This window comes from Fistularia commersonii, chromosome 24 (genome assembly GCF_037954325.1).
Source record: "Fistularia commersonii isolate RoL2024-O1a breed Wild chromosome 24, RoL_Fcom_v1.0, whole genome shotgun sequence".
In the NCBI taxonomy this organism is placed as follows: Eukaryota; Metazoa; Chordata; class Actinopteri; order Syngnathiformes; family Fistulariidae; genus Fistularia; species Fistularia commersonii.
The window spans coordinates 10,050,927-10,066,556 of NC_141307.1; the positions used below are offsets into that span (position 1 = coordinate 10,050,927).

At 40.7% G+C, this 15,630-nt stretch overlaps 2 protein-coding genes across 9 annotated transcripts in view; one reads left to right on the forward strand and one right to left on the reverse strand.

Moving 5' to 3' along the window:
* Window positions 1-10,027, forward strand: btd (biotinidase). 3 transcript variants are annotated; one of them, XM_086171413.1, is made up of 7 exons: window positions 1-154; window positions 965-1,122; window positions 6,798-6,947; window positions 7,101-7,252; window positions 8,174-8,351; window positions 8,416-8,982; window positions 9,066-10,027. In XM_086171413.1, the coding sequence occupies exons 1-7, from the start codon at window positions 127-129 to the stop codon at window positions 9,333-9,335; spliced, it is 1,503 nt and encodes a 500-aa protein (XP_086027539.1). In that variant the 5' UTR covers window positions 1-126; the 3' UTR covers window positions 9,336-10,027. The 3 variants fall into 3 exon arrangements, with proteins under 3 accessions (XP_086027539.1, XP_086027538.1, XP_086027540.1); XM_086171414.1 differs by lacking the exon at window positions 1-154 and adding an exon at window positions 527-772; XM_086171412.1 differs by lacking the exon at window positions 1-154 and having other exon boundaries at window positions 526-1,122.
* Window positions 10,017-15,630, reverse strand: part of ankrd28a (ankyrin repeat domain 28a) — a 25,986-nt gene continuing 20,372 nt past the window's right edge. For 2 of the 6 annotated variants that reach the window (XM_086171400.1, XM_086171405.1), the window contains 15 exons: window positions 15,475-15,630; window positions 15,276-15,387; window positions 15,135-15,161; window positions 14,755-14,829; window positions 14,466-14,667; window positions 12,793-12,877; window positions 12,594-12,711; window positions 12,294-12,513; window positions 12,125-12,212; window positions 11,957-12,040; window positions 11,724-11,872; window positions 11,563-11,645; window positions 11,163-11,245; window positions 10,975-11,066; window positions 10,017-10,877 (listed from right to left, as the gene is read on the reverse strand). In XM_086171400.1, coding sequence (XP_086027526.1) covers window positions 10,591-10,877; window positions 10,975-11,066; window positions 11,163-11,245; window positions 11,563-11,645; window positions 11,724-11,872; window positions 11,957-12,040; window positions 12,125-12,212; window positions 12,294-12,513; window positions 12,594-12,711; window positions 12,793-12,877; window positions 14,466-14,667; window positions 14,755-14,829; window positions 15,135-15,161; window positions 15,276-15,387; window positions 15,475-15,630 — 1,861 coding nt within the window. In that variant the 3' untranslated portion in view covers window positions 10,017-10,590. The remainder of the gene's footprint in view (window positions 10,878-10,974; window positions 11,067-11,162; window positions 11,246-11,562; window positions 11,646-11,723; window positions 11,873-11,956; window positions 12,041-12,124; window positions 12,213-12,293; window positions 12,514-12,593; window positions 12,712-12,792; window positions 12,878-14,465; window positions 14,668-14,754; window positions 14,830-15,134; window positions 15,162-15,275; window positions 15,388-15,474) is intronic. The other 4 variants (XM_086171402.1, XM_086171401.1, XM_086171403.1 and 1 more) reach the window with 3 other exon arrangements.

The following is a 15,630-nucleotide window of genomic DNA, read 5'->3' on the forward strand; positions in this document are numbered from 1 at the left end:
TTTGTATTGAACACAAATACTATAAACAAATATACATATGTACAAATAAACATAGCAAGGTAGAATCGAATGTCAATGAAACAACCGGGGATGAGGAAGTATAGAACATGAGGACATTCGTTCTGCATGAAATCAGAAGTCAACATTGTTAAAGGTTAGTGAGAAATGTTTAATACTAGACGAAAACGATAGTAATAGATAGATAGATAGATAGATAGATAGATAGATAGATAGATAGATAGATAGATAGATAGATAGATAGATAAAATAAAATAAAAACCTGCAAAGGGAATATAACATGTATTAACTTTGTGGTTGACAAGGAATCTCAGACATCAAACTGTGTATTTTTTGGTTTTGGGATTTTTACATAAGTTGTAAGGATTTTTTAGATAATTCAAAATCGTTTATAAAGAATGTAAAATTGGGGGAACACTTTTGCATTCTGTTTTTGTGATCCCATAGTTCTCTTCAGAGAGCCGGCTCATGGAGCCGTTACGTTAGCGAACGACACATCGCTACTTAAGTGAAGTTTGGCTTCCGACCGGACAAGGCAGAAGGACACTGGCTCGTTAGTTTGCCGTACATAAACAACCAGGAGAACGTTTTTAAGCGGATAATCCTTCTTTTAATTATTTAATGTGTAATTCCTCTCTAGCTCTTCTCCACGTGAAACAACATAAGAGCGTAATATAGCTATTAATATATCGTCAATGTATACGGCGTGTAGCATCGTGCTACACCTGTGTGGAAAGAAAGTAATCACCCAGAGGTACCCGAGCTTCAAAGATAACAAACTTCTCCGCCTGGAAATCATTTATCATCCCGCTATTCAACCCTAACACAAGGACTTCTGACCTCTGAGGCTCTTCGTAGTTTTCGTTGAAAGCTGAACGCACTTGAATAGAAGACATGTTCATTTGTGTTGCCGCTTTTGCTAGCTTAATTGTACTGTGTCAAACAGAGACGACGTCAGGTTCGTCGTACATCGCCGCAGTCTACGAGCATCACCCGTTCCTGAACCCGGAGCCTCATGTTCCTACAACCCGGACCGCCGCTCTTCGTCACATGCAAAAAAACCTCGACGTGTATGAAGAGCAAGCCGCCCGAGCAGCGAGACAGGTACGAGCTACTTGTGAGAGCTTATTTTTTTATTAATTTTATTTTAAACCTACAACATTCAACTTACGCAGCAAAAAGCTGGATTCCCCAATGACTGGCATTTTTGCAGTAGTTACTGAGATTCCTGACCGTTTCCCCGCAACACATGTCCGAAGGGTTAAAAGAGTCAGCCGCAGTTACTGGAGCTGGAACTCAAATAAAATCAAATTATTTAAATCTTCAAAAATGTCAAACGCAGTTCGTGAGAGAGGGTTACCGGGCTTATTCTTTTTAATGGGAACGTTAAAATGACTTTTAATAGTAAAAGAAAAAAACTTTCACAACCCATTTTTTTTTATTTTAATTTAATTAATTTATTTTTTTAAAGGTTTGTGAGAAATGTTTAATGCTAGACAAAAAAGAAAGTAAAAGAAAATAATTAAATAAATAGATAGATAAATAAATAAATAAAAAACTTGCAAGGGGTATATAACATATATTTAACTTGGTGGTTCACAAGAAATCTCCGACATCAAACTGTATTTTTTGGTGTTTTGGATTTTTCCATAGGTTTTAAGGACTTTTTATGTAAGGAACGTAAAATTGGGGGAACACTTTTGCATTCTGTTTTCGTGAATGAAGAACTTGGCCAGGCCTAAAATAACATTGACACATAGTTAATTTCTTTTGTTGCTTAAAAGTAAACCAAATGTAATGTCATCTCTTGAGAGGGAAACTGGTGACGATTGAAAATTGTCTTTTACCCATTTTTTAGTTTTTGCCCAAAAGCCCTGTATTTTTTGCATGAGAAAAATATATGGTCAGTGGTTTTAATGTTGTCTTCACAAAAGATACAAATATTATCGTCAACATTAAAGCGTACCCTCAATAATTCCTTAGATGGGTAGATGTCATTCATAATTTTGAAGTGGGTCTCTTTTGCCTTGGGGGGTATGGGTAGAGTCAGATACATAGTCCGCAGCCTGGCAATCGATTCCTTATCAAATTTATTTAAAATATTATATTTGTTTTGACGTCCAGGAAATACGTTTTCTGTAAAACATTTCTTAATAAAGGAGTTGCTGCATTTTCTATCCAGAATTGAGATTCCCTGGAGTGAAAGTGGGATAACTGTGGTTGTATGGTTTGGTATGCACTATATTTTTGGTCAGGAATACAAATTGTCGAGGTAGTGCGTTACGTAACTTTATGAACTTGAATATGGGAGGGTTAAAGCTGTGTTTTGCACAGAATTGTTCATAGTCTAAAAGACCGCCATTGTCAATTATTGACCATATACCTTTCTCAAACCATTCCTTGTAAAATAGGGATTTGTTGCGACGCAGTACATAACTATCGTTCCATATTATTGTACCATGTGGTGAGAAATTGTGTACATATATCATTTTCCGGTACAGTAATATTTTTTTATGGAACTCTGAAAATTTGACAGGAATCTTGTTGATATCAAAGTCAGAGATAAGCAGAAGACTTAGGCCAATGACTTTGTTGAATAAGTAGTTTGGAATACAAATACCAGAAAGAATGATGATGCTTGATCCAGGTTTTCAACCAGTTCACATTCAATGTCCGATTGAGGCAGTCCAAATCAATCACTTTCAGCCCTCCTTCACGTGTTTCTTTCACCATATGTGATTTTTTTTTTATTTTTTATTTTTTTTTAGATAATGCGGTCTGTTCCTCCAGATAAAGTTGAAATTTATTTGGTTAATAGATTTTATGAGTTGATTTGGAGCAGCATTGGAATACATTGGGTATATACATCTATATAAACATTCCTTTCACAACCCATTTTGTGTAAGATCCTTTAATTTCCACAAATGTAAGGGTTAAAATTAGCCCCCCCCCCACCTCTCTCTATGCCATTTGATCCCTTGATTTAAGTCTCACTTGCAACTTGGTATAAATTGCACAATATAATCAGTTATTGATACTTAAATCTTGACTTGTCCCTTAGGAGTCATAAGTCCTAGTGAGTTAAGCAAGCCAATAGTTAATATTTTGGCTGCTGCAAAGAAGATCTTGAGTGCTTGCTTATTTTGTCTGTTGAAACAAAATGTAAACAAGGACTTAGCTAGGGATCACTGCAGCTGAAGCCTCCAATGGCTGACTCATTGGCAGCAATTCCTGTTTATTCCAGACTATTTCCTCCCACACACCTATGAAGGTTAAAAATTGTCAGTTTCTGGTGCTGGTCAAGGAACCCAAGATCTGGGGGGGGGGAATCACATTATTGTCAAAAATAGCAAACATCCTTGGAGAGCATGTTCCTAGGCTTGTTCTGTGTGAATGATAACTTAAAAACATTTTTTCTATTAAGATCTTTTAACACTAGAACACTAGACTAACCAACATTAGAAGTGTTAACACTCCCTATCCAGATATTCAGGGGTTAAGATTTTGCTCTCTAGGACTTGAATTTCTTCCCTTGAAGATGTTTCACTCCTCATTCGAGATGCTTATTCAGTTCTAATGACCTGCAGGGAGTTTCCGAATATAAGTGCCTTATTATGTGAATGTAAGAGTTGAAACTAGGTCTAAGGGGGTTGTTATGCTAATGCCAGCCAAAGGATTGAAACCTGTTGGATCACATGAACCGAGGCTCATCTGGAAGTTACCAGGGGCTGGTTCTGGTGGGGGGTCTTTCCTGGTTGTTTGGAGGGTGCAGATGGGTCTGGTCCGTGTGTGCAAATTTGACTTGATATTGATCCCAGTACGGAATTATTCGTTAATGAAAGGTTGTGTCTGAGACCCCCCTCCTCTGTTCAGAGCTGTTTTTTTCTGTTTTGACAAAGATGGCGTCTTTGACCCCTGTCTCGAACCATCTGTCTTCTCTGGCCAGAATACAGAAAACAGCAATGTCCGTATTCTGGCCAGAGAAGACAGATGGTAGATATGGTTACGAAAGAAGAGTCAGGAGCCGCCCAAATCCCTGGCAGTTGCATTCGGAAACTCCCCACAGGTCATTAGAGCTAAAGAAGCCTCGTGGAAGAGAGGTGAAATGTCTTCAAGTGAAGACATTCAAATCCAGTTGCTTCGACAAGAATTCACCATGACCTGGATGATTGAGAACCTCCACAGACATCCTGCTGATTTGTTAAAAGGTGTACATTTAACATTCTCTAAGTAAAGTGTATATTAAATATATGAAAAATTAAACCAACCGACCTTTAAATAAAAACAAAACAAAATTCTTTTTCAGATCACATTCTCCTTTGAGTGAATTAAGCAAGGCAACGGTTAATGTTCGGGCTGTTGCAATGAATATCTTAAGTCTAGTGCTTGCTTGCTTCAGGTGGATTGTTTAATAGAACTTTGTGTCTCAGAAAATATTTTACAAAATGTTAAGACATTTTCTTTTCAATCATTCTCCCGAATTCATATACGGTTAAAAATAAGAATTTGTTTTAGATTGCAAAAACATGTCTTGTAAAACATGAAGACAAATATACTGTGAAGTTACTGACACTATAAGCAGCAGTGGACTGAGGGGCACCTTTCTAAAGTCAGAGATGGACGCGCACGTTCAGCAGCTGGAGGTGAGCAGCGAGGCCAGGCCCTGTCATGGGAGACCACCAGCTGACTTTAAGTTTCCTCACAGTTAGTCGTGTGCGCATTGACGTCTTACAGATTTGCTATGGAGGGTAGAGAGCGAATCTAAGGGGTGTTTTGTTATAGGACGTCTTTAGGCCAAAAATCAGTGATCAACTTTGCAGTCCTATGTTAACTGTGGACTGATGTCGTGAACACTCAGGTGAACAGAAAGGCAGATGTGACAACTGATCTCATACCTTTATTTTGGGGGTGTCTGTGATACAGCCTTGATCTGATGAAAGGAACGGTGAGAGGGGCTGCACTGATTGCAGGCTCAAAAATCCAGCTGTGGGAAGTTTGGAGAGTCCACAGATAGGGACATTCAAGTAGGTTGCAATACTTCTGGCATGCCTTCATCCCGATACCAAATGAAGAGGTCATTGTTAATATACCTTACACAGATGCAACTGTATGTGGGGAGTTGCAGACCAGTGTTGTTCCCATTTCGAAAAGAAAGAAAGAAAGAAAGAAAGAAAGAAAGAAAGAAAGAAAGAAAGAAAGAAAGAAAGAAAGAAAGAAAGAAAGAAAGAAAAGCCTTTATTGAGTCTGATGCATTGAGCATCACACCTTCAATTTCCAGTTTCAGACTCATTATAAGTCTATCTGACATTCTTTTCACCTCTAGAACATTCCTAACAAACTCCTCCTTCAAGATAACTTGTGCTCCATTTCTCTTCTTGTCAGTACCATGATAGTACAACTTAAAGCCTCCTAAGCTTCTAGCCTTACTACCTTTCCACCTGGTCTCCTGGACACACAGTATATCCACCTTCCTTCTCTGCATCATGTCGACCAACTCTCTACCTTTTCCTGTCATAGTCCCGATATTCAAAGTCCCTACTCTCAGTCCCAGACACTTTCCTCTTCTCTCTCTGCTTCAGAACATGCCTTCCTCCTCTCCTTCTTTGACCTACAGTAGCCCAGTTTTCACTGGTACCCTGGAGGTCATCGGTACCAACAGTGGCTGTTGTTAACCTGATCCTCAACCGATCCGTTGTGATCTGGTTATTATGGTTGATTTGCTTGTTTGGTTTTGGCAAAAGTTTTACGCCGGATGCCCTTCCTGACACAACGCTCTGCATTTATCTTGGGTTGGGACCGGCTCAGGGAGACACTGCTCCGTGCCCCCCTGAGGCTGGCGCAGGCTGGCCAGTACCGCCCTGCGGCTGCATTTCGTAGGCAAACGCCTATTGGATCTTAAGTCCAACGTCTTAACCACTTGGCCATCCTGGTGACGGCTGACTGCAGTTTTACGGATCAATTGCATTGGATCTATGAGCATTTCTCAGTCTCCTAGGGAGAGCTATGGCCAGGGCACTGAGAAGGAAACTAACCAATTGTTGAAGGTTCGATGTGGTAGGAAAAGCAAAAATTCCATCCAAGTCATACTGGTCAGTGGACCAGTTCTTCAATCTCATTTTGACCTTGAAGAGGCTTGTGAGAGAACCTTATGTCTAAATGTGCTTCTGTGATCCTGATAAAAGAACACTGTATTGGTCAGTAGTGGTTTAATAAAGAGCTGAGCTGGAAAGCAAAGCTTGGACCATGATAGCCTTTTTATGTTTCAGTTCTCGCCAAGGGTTTTAAGCTTGGATTATGACTAAAAAAATCATTGGCCTTAGTGGAAGAACAAGGGCCATCCAGAGAGAGCTAGGAATAGAGCTGCTACTGTGTTAATATGAGTCAGTTGAGGTGGCTTGCAACTTCTTTTGAGACATATTCTGTGCTGTCCACTTACTGTGGCAAAGTTAGAATGAGGGATGCTCGAGCGATCGCATTTTTCTAATGCACTGTGTGTCAGAGCAATGCTATATCATTCCTCTGTGTGTGGGCCAATTATGGCAGTATCGACAAGAAAGTTTACTCTGGTTGAGGTTTCCTTTGGGGTTCCCCAATAGGAGCCAAAGTTGATTTTCTGTCTGAACAGCAAATAAAAGTTCTCCAATCACAGTAATATGTAAAATCTTGTTCATAAACAAAGGTGATGATTTGCTACTTTGTTCTTTTAAACAAAGTATCTTAGATTAACTGTAATACAAATTGGTGTGTTCATGTGACATCTTCCTTGTCTCTTTTTACAGGGCGCACAGATCCTGGTATTTCCAGAAGATGGCCTTCAGGGTTTTAACTATAGCCGTTCATCCATTTCCAGCTACTTAGAGCGTATCCCAGACCCTCAGGAGGAGAGCTGGAATCCCTGCACTGAGCCGGGGAGATACAAAAACACGGAGGTAGCTAGACATTCTAAACCTTGTTGATTTAAATGTAATGGACCAGACACTCTAACATCACATAACTGCAGTGCTGAGAAGCCATCAGACTGCTGTACCCTTGAAGTCCAACCTCATAGAAACCACACTCACCACAGTTGTTTTGTCTCGTAGGTCCTCCAGAGGTTGAGCTGTATGGCTCGTCGCTACTCCCTTTACCTGGTGGCCAACATGCCCGACCTGCAGTCTTGCCCCATGAAGACGGAATCCTCCCCTGTCTGTCCCTTTGACGGACATTGGCAGTTCAATACAAATGTTGTTTTCAGGTGGGATACTCAAGTGTGCTTCAAAAACCGTGTAAAAACAAAAGAACAAACAGGATCAGATACACCTCCTGATTTTAATGTACAGGTGAAAACTGAGGAATTTTTGAGGTGTTTTTGGCCAGAAAGTCTTTAGTATATGTATTAAATAGCATAAAGAATTTTGTAATTTTAAGGGTCTTCCCCCTCGATTTTCTTTTTACACTTACATATCTCAGGAATTGCTCACGCATTTTTCCATGATTTCTATCGGGAAAAAATAACAAAAACAAACCCTTTTGTGAAATATTGCTTAAAAGGATCCAGATAAATGGCATATAAGCAAATATGTCCTTTAAATCTGAAATTAGTCAGCAAATGTGTAAAAAAAAAAATACAAGAATTGAAATGAAAATTAGTTTGAAATTATTAAAAAATTAAAAGGGAAGAACATGTAAGAGACAAGAAAACACTTAAAAGAAAGTCATGAAAATTAACCAAATATTAGGATATTCTTTCCCTTTTGGCTGTTCCCTTAAGAGGTCGCCACTGCAAATCATCTGCCTCTGTCTAACCTGTAAGTAGATGGTTACAGAAAGGACAGGGAATTCAGACTAAGTACAAACAAAAGCTGTCTTTGGTAAAACAATTTTTTATTGTCAACATTATCCATTCATTTATATCCCTAAAATACTATACGGCTTGATTTTGGACAATGATTTCAATTTGATCGATTTCTATATTTCAAAGCCAAGTAGTTAAGTGTTAATTTGAAGAGTACAGCATGGAATTGGTAGCTGTTACTTTTATGGAGGAAAATTGCCGATAATATTAGACGGCAGTGACGCACTCATAGAATTCAGTACATCATTTTGGATTTCTAATGTGCATTATTTTTGAATAATAATGTTTTGACTGTCTAATTGTCCACTTATGTCCATACAGCTCAGATGGCCTGCTGGTGGCACGCTACCATAAACAAAACCTTTACTTTGAGAGTGCTTTTGACACTCCACCGCAGCCCGAGCTAATAACATTTGAAACACCTTTCGCCGGAACGTTCGGTCTGATCATCTGCTTCGACATCCTATTCCATGACCCCACAGTTTCCTTAGTGAAGAGGGTAGGAAAAAATATCGGCTGGCTCGAATTCTAGTCTTTTTGTCCTCATTTTCCCTTTCCTTTAGGGTGTCCGACAACTGATCTTTCCCACAGCGTGGATGAACCAGCTCCCTCTGCTCAACTTGATCCAGTTCCAGCAGGCATTCAGTCTCGGCGCCAATGTCACACTACTGTCAGCTAACATTCGGAATGACCATCTCATCATGACAGGAAGTGGAATCTTCACCCCTTTCAGTGCAACATTCCACAGTGCAAAGAAGGGAGACCCAGAGGAAGGCAGACTCCTGGTGGCAGAGGTGCCTGTACTAGAACCACAGTGGACAGGATGGAGCGAGGCCCCAAAAGATGGGGGAGTTGAGGGAGAGTCCATCGTGATTACGGCTACAGACAATGGATACTGCTTTACAGATGACTGTCCTCCCACACCCTTTGGTGTCTTTACCTCATCAATGATGTATGACCCATTTAAATTTATTCTCCTTAACAACACAGAAGGAGATTTGAATGTGTGCGATGGCACTTTTTGCTGTCGGCTGAAGTTCCAGCTCTTTTCACTAAACAGCAGTAAGGAGTTGTATGCACTGGGAGCCTTTGCGGGAACGCACACAGTCAACGGACAGTACGCTTTGCAGGTGGGACATGAGAAATACAGTATTCATGATCGAGACTTGTATCAGGATCCCACATCGCATTCATAATTTTTGTATGTGCGTAGGTTTGTGCAGTTGTCCGCTGTGCTGGCCTGGACAGCAGCTCCTGCGGAAAGGAAGTAGAAGAGGCAAATACTAAAATAGACTTTCAACTGGAGGGAGTTTTTGGGACCAAATATGTGTACCCATCAATTCTGGCAAGCCAGTTGACCCTGGAGCAGCCGAATTCTCTGGAGAAAACAGCCAAGGGAAGGGTGACCATGAAACATTCAAACATGACAGGTGGCCTAGTCACTGCTTGTCTGTTTGGTCGCATGTATCAGCTGGACAACTAGAGCTGGGGAATGTACCTCAACATAATTAATATTGCACAAAAATGACTTATTTCATGGGTTTTTGAATCGCTTAACTGTGAAACGTGAACAACTGTCTGGTAAACGCTTCATAGCTCTTTTTAATGTTTTCCGACTATTCGGTAAAATATATTCTGCCCATGTCATTAAATCTTAAATCTGCCTTCAAAATTACTTGTAAATGCCATGATTAATTTGGCAGTTTCATGTTTCAAATTACCAAAACCACCTAAAACCTGGCAAGATTGCCCCAAAAGCCAGAAGAATTCACATAATGATTAACAGAAAGTTAAAAAAAAAAGCTCTGAAATTGGTCAAAAAATTACTTGAAAATATAGACTTGTTTTTTGTGTCGCATCTTGAGTGTGAATTACGTTATATAAGATCAGATATTGAGATACTATTAATACATGAGAGAGGAGGCAATCACATTCCAAAAACAATATTAAATACCACCTTTTCTCCAGGTATCTACCCAAAACTATGTTAAGAAGACTCAAATTGTTCATAGGTGTGACAGAGTGAAGGCTTGTATGTTTACACTTGGCACTGTTACTGTTTGTCATCAAGTGCAGGGTAAGCAGTATAGGCAGTGAATGAATGAAAAATAACATTTGACTCAAACTGGCTGAAAAAAATTAGTTATCAAAAGCATCAGGAATGTATTAAAAAAAAAGTTTATTCATTCTTCAAAAGAATTTTAACAACCATTGCACAGAGTAGTCTTCATTACCTCCCTGAAAGTTGCTTATTTCTCCAACAACACAACAGTGGGCAAAATGCAGAGAAAATAGCAGCTCTACTGAATCATTCAGTCAAGTTTTTTTTTATAATATCCTACTGCCATAATCAGTTTGAAAAATTAAAAAAATTGCCAATCACCTGGCCCCCCGAACTATCTTTTTTTATCCCCGGACAACATTTGAGGAAAAGTAACAAAGAAGCCCAGAATAAATACTGACATACCATATTAAAAAAGGAAGATAATGTTTGCTTTATATTTAAAATGCAGCTGTCTTGTTATTGACCATACAGTGATGGATTGCCATAAAAAATAATCTAAACACACGAACTGTAGAAGCCTCTTACATGATAGGTAAAACGTCTTTGAAAAGAAACACAAAGTCCAGTTACCAATGACAATGATTTACACTGGGTCTATTTTCTCGCTCCCACACACTCCTTTCTTCCCTTGTCAGGGATGGAATCCAATCGTCCAACGGAAGCGGAGCAGTCCTCAGTATGTTTCCGAGTCTGAGTCATCAGCGGAGACGTAGGGTAGAGGTTGCTCTGACATGGAAGAGGAGGCATGGTCAAGTCTTGGATTTTGCAAGTTATCAAAGACCAGGCCGCTGGAGATGTATTTGTCAGTGAGGTGAGGGTTGATGACAGTTTTAGTGAGCGACAATGCAGGCAAAACTGCTATGGTGACCATGGGTGGAGTGGGCATCATGGAGTTGAGGATGAGGGCCAAGCAGTCGGCGACATCACGACTGGGTGTACATGCAAGAGCAGGGGTGTACCCTACAGGGAGAGGAGTAAAAGGAAATAATGAGTGTGTGTGTGTGTGTGTGTGGCTTGAGTCCGAGAGTGACGGTCTGCAGCTGAGATGTGTGCTAACCATTCTCATCTACTGCTAGCATGCTAGCTCCCTTCCCCAGGAGTTCCTGTACAACCACTGTCAGACCCCTACTGGCAGCGACGTGCAGAGGCCTGCAGGAAAGCAGAAGGGGTATACTTAAGAGAAGGAAAGGATGTTATTGCAGATCTGTACGACAAACAGGTGAGAATTCCTGCAAATAGACGTACGTCTGCAGAGAGGCATTGGTGCAGTTGATGAGGTTCCTGTCACTGATCCTCTCCAGTATCAACAAAGCACTCATCTCATGACCCTGATGAAATCCGAGGGCAACAATTTAGTTCAACTGGAGTTAATCATGGTCATTGGGTGTGCCTGCATTGCCATCACAGACCATAACATACCACTTCCAGTGCGATGAGAATGCACCGAAACGTCACAAAATTTCAAACACATTTGAAAATACCCATGCAAACATTTTGGGGAAACAAAATCTTGAGGAAAGACTCAAAGTAAGCTTTAGGCTGCTCTAGCCAAATGTGTTATCGATCGGTATTTCTGAGCACGTTTGAATATCTCTCGACACAAACCAATCGCCAAAAAGGTGTTTCTTCAGTGTGTAAATGTTACCTTGCCACAAGCCAGATGTAAGGCTGTGTTCCTGTCAGTATCCTGCAGGTATAAATCTGCTTTGGCACCGCTCACTAGCGCCTCTGCGGCAGACAATTGCAATCGGTTACAGATCAGTTTTCAAACTCTTGATAAATCTGTGTGTCTGTCACAGTACTGACCCACGGCATTGGTCTGTCCATTGAGAGCAGCCATCATCAGTGGTGTCCGTCGTGTGCATGTGTCTGCAATATTAACCTCGGCTCCATGTCTCAGCAACAAAGACAAGCACTCAACGTGATCTGAAAAAGCTGCGGCGTGCAGAGGTGTCCTGCATCAACATGAGAAGGTTGACAATGTAATAACCGAGCTTCTGCTCAACTTATGAACGTCGTGTCTTGTTTGCGGTTCTCACCTGCCTTTAGAGTCCACGCTGTTGACAATATTCGTGCCTAAGGAGTCAATTAATATTTCGGCCACACCTCCATTATCATTGATACTGAAACAGAACGTTCAGCGTCCATATTTTCAGACTAGCTTTGCACCGAATTAAACAATGTGTAAAGGTAAAACATGATCTTACACAGCACAGTGTAGCGGGTTGAATAAGTTCCCCTTATTTATCAGGAAAACCTCCTGGTCCAACAACATATCCACACATGCATCATATCCTTTATATAGAGAGGAAAAGATGGTTAAAGCTGATCAGTGTTATATCAGTGTATTTATTGGTGCATGTTGCGTTGAAGTACCATTGTAACTGGCCCAGTGCAATGGCGTGTAGCCCCTGTTGTCGACAAAGTGCGAGTGAGTGTGCGAGGTGCTGCTGGCCTCCAGCAGGGCGCCAAGGACACCCACATGACCACAAGCAGATGCCACGTGAAGGGGGGAGCGGCCCTGCCTGTCCTTTATGTACACACTTGCTCCATGCTGGAGAAGAGCCTCCACACAGTCATCCTGGCCTGTTGCTGCCTGCGGAAAAAAAACATTGTAATCGCAAAACGAGAACGTCGTGCAGAAACACCCAAAAAAAAGCGTGTGAACTATCTAACCCCACGGTGCAAGGCTGTCCTGCCCCAGCCATCTACAGCGTCAACACTGGCTCCTTGACTGAGAAGGATGTACACACATTCGGTGTGTCCATTCAATACGGCCAGCATCAAAGGTGTCCTTTACATGACAAAAATATTAAATACATTAGTGGCGATTCAAAACAAATCAAATGACATAAACCGCCGGATGCTCACTCACTGTTTCTTGATGTCTTGAACGTCTACATTGATGTGTTGGTTGTTGCTAAAGAGCAAACGCAGGCATGTTGGTTGGCCTTTCATCGCTGTGGTGAGGACACAAACACACACACACACACACACACACTGACATTAAGGCATAATCTATACAGAAAACCATAAAACACCCCTCTTTAAAGTGACATGAGATTTTTAGCTACAGTCATTGTACTTTTTTATGGCTACATTGTAGCCACGATAGAGTGGAGCAATCGATAAGCTTGGACTGTATTGATCTCTCATGGATATTCTGCAGAAATATACAGGAGTGCAGTCCTGTGAGAATTAAACATAATATGAGATTGAGCACCTGGCAAGATTTTTTTTATGTGGTTCTAATACTTATTATGGCAAAAACTACTTTTCTGTACTTGCAAAAAATACCTGAAGATACCTGTGAATTTTTTTTTCCACTTTGATAAAACTTGAAGGAGAATGACAAAATAAATAATTCAATTACTATTTTTTGTAATAAATAACTACAATTTTCTTTCAAGCATTTACAACTTACGGCTAGGGGAAATTGTAGCAAATCGCAAGTCACTAATGCCGGGGTTTATGTTGTTTATTTTCTGTGTGATTTTGGGGTTGCTGGGAAATTTGTGGCTGCGGTTTTGGGTGCAGGGACTTCTGTTTTTTTTTTTTTTTACCTGGGATTGAGCGGGAACAGTAGTTGTATGGCAGGCTTGTGTTGCGTGGCTGTGGTCAAGAACAGCTATTTCTTATGAAACGGACGTTTTACCATCAACCAGGTGTTTTCTCTCACTAAAACGCTACAATATTAAAAAGGAATGAGAGCAATGCAGCTGTTGGAAAAGCACTTTTGGGCGGATCATTTGATTGTGTTGCACAAATCATTTTGCAGGATCCTGCGACCACAGGAAACGAGACGCTGGATTAGATACACGCTGAAGTCCTGGGTTTGACATAAGTCAGGGGTCGGCAACCCGCGGCTCTTTCATCTTTACACTGCGGCTCTGAGTGGCTTGGGAAAATAAATTATAAATATTTCATCGAAGTATATTTCATTTGTGTTAATTCCTTTTTTTAACCTTTAGTTCTAAGTTGGAAGATTATTGTGATCTTGAAATATTAAATAAAATTATATTTATTATTTTTCGCCGCTCAAAATAACGTCACACTCGCGGAAGCCGGTATACCCGCCAGCCAGTAAAGTCCCGATTTGCAGATGCTGTGCGCAGAAGTTCAGGAGCAGAAGTCCCATAAACCAGGTAAAATAAATATTTATGAAGATATTTTGCAAATATTTATTTTTTATTGTTTACTGACAGTGATTTTTTCCAGATTTATTTTTGAAATTCAGGTCAAGGCTCCGCCACACGCTCTGAAAGCCCAAAGCTCAAAATTAGTTCATTACATTAATAAAATTTACTTTTCTCTGTAATACTTTGTGAATTTCAGAAGCAACACACAACACACTTGTTGTACAAAGTGTAAAGGTACTAAAAAGCAATATACCGCGGTACCTTTATTTTAGACGTCGAAAAGAAATCGCGGCTCCCTGTGTTTTCTTTTCCGAGAAAACCGGGTCTAAATGGCTCTTTGGGTGTTACGGGTTGCCGACCCCTGATATAGGTGCTTTAAATACGTGAGTTTTGAAGCATTTCATAATACCAGCAATATGAATGGCCGTCTTTTTGTCCATGTCGTCGCAGATTATCAGTGAAGCACCGTGGTGCAGCAGCAGGGAGACACACTCTTGATGACCCCTGGAGCAGGCCAAGATGAGGGGGGTTCGGCCATCTGGGGTTTGAACATCTACATCGAGCAGCAACGTCAAGAGGACCTCTAATGCGCCATGGTGTCCATAGTAAGCCTGTACTGATTAATAACACATACTGTAACAGGTTTTTGGGTAAAAATGTGCCCGGAAAATGATTAACCTAATGCAACAGCGACTGACCGCCAGGTGAAGTGGACTGATTGGTGCGTGGCTGTCATAGTCACTCACGATATCCGTGTCTGATGTTTCCATTAACTGAAAAAAAAACAGAAGAAAGCTTCACAATACTGACCTCAGGTCCAAGTATAGCATAGTGATCGCTGCCATGACAAGTGAGCAAGATCGCATTTAAGTGACACCACAAGCGCACTGAAAAATAGCGTCATGTTAGCAATTAACAAAATGGATGCGGCTTCTTGTTTGACGGGGTTTATAATCATCTGTTCAATTTTTTTGTGTCCAGCAAATGGAGCTAATTCCACGCTGAAAAAAAGTCTGAGGTCTCACTCGGTTGCATGCCTAAAATTAAAATGCATTAGTGTTGACTTAAATGTGCTTACCACATCAAGAGGAGATTGACTTGCCATCTAAAAGGAATTAAAATGGGCCATTAAGGATGTGGTCATTTTTTTTTTTTTTTTTTTTTAATTTCACTATACAAAACGCATTGATTAGAAAAAAAAAAATGCAGCTTCACAAACCAATTCCAGACAGAGTGTGCGTCCATAGGCGGAGGCATAGTGCACCGGGCTGTAACCTTGTTTGTCCCTTGTACCGAGTGCAGCCTTTTTGCGGAGGAGGTACTCCAGACAGCTGCGGAATCAACGAATATTGCTTTTTAAATATTTTTATCTTGCACGCAAATCCCGAGACAACATATGCAAAACAAGAATGACCTACTCTCCATCCTTGTCAGTTGCAGCGGCATAGTGCAACGCACCGCATCCTCTCTGATCCAGCTCATTAATGCACGACCCGGAGCCCACCAAGGCAAACACACACTCGTAGTTAGAGTTTGCTGACGCATAATGTAGGGGAGTCCTGTGAAAGAGGTGC